Source organism: Clytia hemisphaerica, unplaced genomic scaffold (genome assembly GCF_902728285.1).
Source record: "Clytia hemisphaerica strain Z4C2 unplaced genomic scaffold, Clytia hemisphaerica genome assembly, whole genome shotgun sequence".
NCBI lineage: Eukaryota > Metazoa > Cnidaria > Hydrozoa > Leptothecata > Clytiidae > Clytia > Clytia hemisphaerica.
In genome coordinates this window covers 24,732-30,731 of record NW_027104064.1, presented here as the reverse complement: position 1 = coordinate 30,731, position 6,000 = coordinate 24,732, and the positions used below count along the sequence as shown (strand labels likewise).

The 6,000-nt window shown below is 35.1% G+C and overlaps 1 protein-coding gene across 1 annotated transcript; it reads left to right on the top strand.

Moving 5' to 3' along the window:
• Nucleotides 1-176: 176 nt before the first annotated feature.
• LOC136812473 (ciliary microtubule associated protein 1A-like) lies at nucleotides 177-3,096 on the top strand (the record flags this gene model as incomplete). Its single annotated transcript, XM_067068973.1, is given in 4 exon segments — nucleotides 177-1,326; nucleotides 1,700-2,056; nucleotides 2,348-2,488; nucleotides 2,806-3,096. Coding segments are annotated over 4 exon segments (837 nt in total). The 3' UTR covers nucleotides 2,962-3,096.
• Nucleotides 3,097-6,000: the final 2,904 nt, after the last annotated feature.

The window sequence follows — 6,000 nt, the reverse complement described above, 5'->3', positions numbered from 1 at the left end:
GTAGTAAAATCACCCTGAAAGCATTTTTGATATGATCCCCCTCTCCGGAGTTTGTCCATACGTTCAAATTATTTAAAGGGTGGTAACAGGTTCATTCACAATGTCAATACTTCCCCTCCCCTTAAATAAGTTCTACTTGCCTTAGCATTGATTAAATCTTTTGTCCTTCATCTTAGGTTGTAATTTCAACCGAAACGAAAGTTGGTACAGGACATTCATGGCACAATCTATTACCTATTTGCGCTGTTAGTGACGATCGGAAAATTCTCTTATATGACATGGAATTATTACAATAGATAGAATGAATAGCGAGGATGGATGTTAAGTTTGACGAAAATTGAGCAGATTTAAGCGTTGCTGGCGCCTTGCTTCGTTCTTGATTTGATTGATGTTTTATCAGTTTGGTTGGCCATAAATGTAAAGTTGTTTACATTGGATAATACTCACTCCAGGTAGTGGTATGGTAAATGAAGATACATACCTTCATTTACTCAAAAACCAAAAGTAATGATTTGGTGGCTTCGTCGCTAAAATCAGTTGTTTACGAATTGAGACATGGACAGTTTAAACGTCTCGTATTATTTTTTATACTGTAAAAAATGATGGATTTTCAAGAGAGAATTACCTGGGACAGGTTCTGAACGCAATAAAGGGTTTTTCTTTTTGGTTGGTACTGAAATTCTACTTTTTTGCTCTTTTAATTTTTTTTGTATAATCGCTGTAAAAGTTAGGTAGGAAGGGCCTATCCACGTTGTGACTATAAGAATGATAATTATTAAACTGACACCAGTCTATTTTTGGTTTTGCTAATTTGAGCTCCGCGAATATTTACGTCATTTGGCAGAAACCTTTTTTCTAATGTTGTAGATAAAAACGAATTCTATTCTAGTTCGAAACTAAAATCGTATTGTGTTTCTATGACATTTTGGTTCAATTTGAGCTTATGTGTAAAAACTGACGTCAAATAATAAACTTAATAAAATTGACGTCAAAAATTTGCCACAAAACACAGTTCTACAACAAATTTCCTCTACAAGCAAACATCAACCAAACCTTGTCGGCAACTCACCATCATCTTGCTACTATCTCATTCCTTACAATCTTTTCTCTTTCTTTAAACTACACACTATAAACACTTGAACAATGGCTTCTACCGCTAACTCATCGACCAATAACAATGGAAATGACGGCCTTTTGATTGCCGCCAAACTTCGTGGACCTGGACCAGCAAAATACAAATTACCGGGAGCAACAGGTTATAAAAATCACGATGGTACTAAAAAGAAGATGCCAGCTTTCAGTTTCGGGAAACGGTTTACCGTTAACGTATGTTTTTTTTTTTTTTTTTTTTTTCATTCTGTTAGCTTTAATTCTTACTTATATTCATTCAAAGATTCATTTGAGCGTGGAAAACAAATCAGTGTAGCATTAGCTTCACGTTCATATCCTCAATCGTTTTTCTCATTTTGCTTGTTATTTTTTGAAAACTATACCGTACTTTGTAACAAACTTGGGATGAAGTTGCGGTCGATCTTCTCCTTAGTATGGATAATATTTGCAATCGCTCTCACGTTTGTCGAGCTAAAGATGTATATCAAGGCAACAGACGTTATACATTCGTATCAAAATCCTCAACTGACATTCCGCGCATACAGTTCTTGTAACATTTTATTCTGAAAGCTTTTACTTTTATTTCCAGCATGAAAGTTGTTCTCCAGGACCCGCTTACATCATCCCACAATTCATAACACGTGTCGGAAAGGTGGCTGCACCGGCTTATTCTTTATACGGAAGACAACCGGAAAAGATGGCTAACAATACACCTTCACCCGGTCAGTACAGTCCGGAAAAGTTTGCTATTCCCCACAAAAAGAAGGCGCCAAGTTATTCTTTCGGTGGCCGATTCATGGGTTCGAAATCAGATAAATCTCCGGCACCGAATACTTATACCCTTCCATCAATGTTTGGTGCCAAACAAGTGAATGGCCCATCGGCGCCGTCGTATTCAATTTGCGGTCGACCCAAGATTGGAGGATGTTACGAAGATCTACAAAAGGTATTGAGTGATTTGATTTTATTCACTATTTTTTCTAAATAGCAGGAAGGTAGTATTCGATAGCTTTCGCGTCATTTATTATCAGCCGTTCTTTTCACCATTCTTATTGTCTAGGAAAATGTATGATTGTGTAAAGCTGCATCGTTAGAGAGACTGACACGTATAATAAATTACTCAAATCCAAATATTTTTAACTGGCATGAATCTTTCCATCATTTTTCTTCCTTTAATACTTGATTATCCTACTACCAAATATCAATTTCAACTGATTTGCAATTTCTTTTCTTACAGACACCTGGCCCGGGAACATATGCACCATGCCATCCCAATATTAATCTTGCCAAGGGACCAGCATATTCCATCAAAGGGAGACATGAAATCATTTCTGAGAAAACTGCACTTCCTGGTCCAGGAGCTTACTCCCCTGAGAAGGTAACAATGTCTTTTTCGCTTATTCTATCTCAATAGTTTTCCGACTTTTTCAGATTGTAGGCAAAGTTTGTTAAAAAAGAAAGGCTGAAGTAGTGTTTTCTTCAAATTTGCCACGGACGGTTCTTGTGTATTAAAAGCATTCTCACCTGTCCCATCATGGATTAACATGGACTTGGAACATTTCTTTTTTTATCAATATAAAATCTGGAAAAATTTCTTCGCATACGATTGTGCTAAATCAAAGCTTAGAAGAAAAAAGCTTCTCTTAAAGTTTTGAATTTTAAAATGATAAAGAATTGTATTATTTCTCTTCACAGGTTTGGATTAATAAGAAGACTGGGCCTAGTTTCTCATTCGGTATGCGTCACACAGAATACATTACAACAGTGAATGACGAGACAGAGATGGCCACAAAACGAACTGTCCAACATCATAATAATCGGATGCCAGTTGTTGGTTCAACATCCAGTTGACTAGCAATCTGTGGTACTCCACTCACTAGAAATGATATCCTTGAACACGAACAAACTATGCATTTATTAACTGGATGTTGCTTGGAATTATACCCATTTAATAAATGAAGATCGATTAAAATGTTTACAAAAGTATTAAAATGTGCGTTTATTTGGATGGCTATACCCTTTTCTAATAGAAATAGATTTCATTTTGGATTTCGATACGAAATAGTGATCTTTTCGCTGGGGAGGAGAGGCGCCTCCCTGAAAGTAGATTTTTGATAACTTTTGGAGATTTTATCCCAACATTGACATAAAACTTTTGCAAATGTGCGCCGAATGTAGATTAATTTTTTGGTGAAAATTTTGGCATAAGAATAATGAAAATCGAAAATAAACGATGCTTGACACTTTATTCTTTAGTCAGCTCTACGTGACACGTATTGATTAATTTTGATGATGAAAAATTTAGATTTAAATTTTTTAGTTCTTTCACAATGCAGACTTATTCACTTTCTCTCGGCCACCTAATAAACGGGGAATTTTGAATAAGTGGAGCGGGGGGGGGGTTGGAATAAACATGTCCTGGATAGAAAGGTTTTGAAAAAGAGGCTAATTCAGCAGAATTAGGGAAAAAGAGGGAAATTTTCGAAGAATTAATAGAGAAAAAGACTTCACTTGATGGTGCAATATCATAACGAAGAGAAGAAGTCATCTAAATCGGGAAAACCTTATTTCCGGTCTATGATGGATGTTGTGCGTGTTGTCTGGATGAGATGAAACAATCACAATCAAGTTTCGCAGAGAAGGTACTTTCGCAAGGTACTTTCCCACTGCTGATCAAAGGTCATCTGATAGATCATTGATGGTTTAAGTATGTCATTAAAAATTGTGATGGATTTTCCACATATTTCTGTAAAGCCCAAAGGATGGACTCGATACTTTTTTTTTTGGACACCCTGTAAATCCTTTTTTATGATGAAAATGATCAGTTGGCCGAAAATTCATGAAAATATGATGTTTTTTTCTTGACTATGCGGAGATTGGTTTTCACTTGACAAGATGATATATGATGAATATATGATTATATTGTCATCTGGGAAGTGTAAGACGAGTGGATGTTTTATATAATAATCTCATTAAGGTTACGCACTAACTTTCCGTTATTCTGTTGAAAAATTATCAAAATCAAAAGATCAAAATAAAAAAATCGTTTACAGCCTAGACATTTGGGCTACTCTTTATATAGCCTAGAAATCTAAGCTAGTTTGATTCAGTCACTTGGATAAATCTGATGGTTAAGTTGTGACTGAATAACTACTCTTTATAGTCATTCGTCAAAATAAACACACGCTGCAAAATTATTTTTAAACTAAGGCAGAATACCGGATTGAGAGGGCTAAAACACCAGAAGATTTTCAAGTCAACAAGATTTCAAAAATGAATCTTCGAAATATTAAATTTTGTTTTAATGTTATGCGCAGATATTATGTAATTTCTGCGCAGATATGTAATAATTTTGCGCAGCTATATGTACCTTAAAGGAAGAAATGTTAATTTAATTTGGCGGATGGCAGAAAAAGTTTTTTAGAGGGAATTTAATTTGGCGGATGGACGAAAAAACTAAATTGAAACGGGAATTTAATTTGGCGATTGCTGAAAAAATTATCCTTAAAATGGCAAAAATGCAAAAACACCTTAAAAGAGATCATAATTTTAAAAAGTTTAATTTGGCGGGAATTTAATTTGGCGGATGGCGGAAAAAAGAAATTTTGGCGGGAACGAACTAAATTCTGCGCAAATATGTAATTATTTTGCGCAGTTATGTAATTTCGAGCTGCGCAAATATGTAATTAAATTTCTGCACTGATATGTAAAACCCGATCTTTAGGACTTAGGATTTTTTCGGGGAATTTTCTTTTAATTTGCTTGATTTTAATATTAAGTATTCAATCGTTTTGTTCTTTGACTATGCTTGGTGATTTTTGTTTTTCCTATAAGAAACAGTTTTATGAGAATTAAATCAATAACATTTTTTCCAAGTAGCGACGATTGGGAATTTGCTGAATTTGGCTTTTCCTATAAGCATTACCCCCGGGGGGGGGGGGGGTACTAGGGCAAGATGGGTTACGGGGATGCTCCGCTGGTCAGGGTACCTTTATAACCTCCACGAGTCCCAGGTAGGGTCGCAAAAACACCAAAATAGAAAAATCAGTCCCTCGTAGGGTGCCTTATTTTGGAAAATTTGGGGAAAAAGTAGAAAATTTGAGAAAATTTTGGAATTTCAGTCCCATTCAGGGTCACTTTTTTCGCAAATTTCGAGTCACACGTAGGGTCCATTTTTCGAACCTCAGCGGAGCACCCCCGTCGGTCGACAAGGGTAGTACCCCCCGGGGCATTACCTTTATAAGAAACAAATCAATAACTCTTGATAGACCGTGGTATACCTTTCGGTATTTAGTTCTTACAAAGTTATAAAGGAACGGTGCACAATATGGAGCATATTCATTTTTATTATATGCATCTACTTTATAAGAATCAAATCAATAACTCTTGATAGACAGTGATATACTAACAAAGTAAAAAAGGAATGGTGTACAATATGAGCGTATTCATTTTTATTATAAGCATCTACTTTATAAGAATTAAGTAAATAACTCTTGATAGAATGGTTTATACCCCTCGGTAATTGGATCTTACAAAGTAAACAAGGGCTGGCGCACAATATGAACATTTTTATTTTTATTATAAGCAACTACTTTATAAGAATCAAATCAAAAACTCCATACGAGTGTATCTGTTTTTCCTTTGAAGCATCTATTTTTGAATTTCAATAACTTAAAAATCGATAAATTTTAACAGATGGTTAGATACCAAAGTAAGGCACGAGGTTTGGATATCTATTTTTTTATTGGTATAGGCTGAGAAAAATATATTATAGTGAGATCTTGGATAGAACCTCAACTCGAGACAGTTGCACCTATGTAAACTTTATTGATTTTGTAGATATGAATTGCAATTTTTACAGTGGAATAAAATAAAAACCTATTGGCTGTC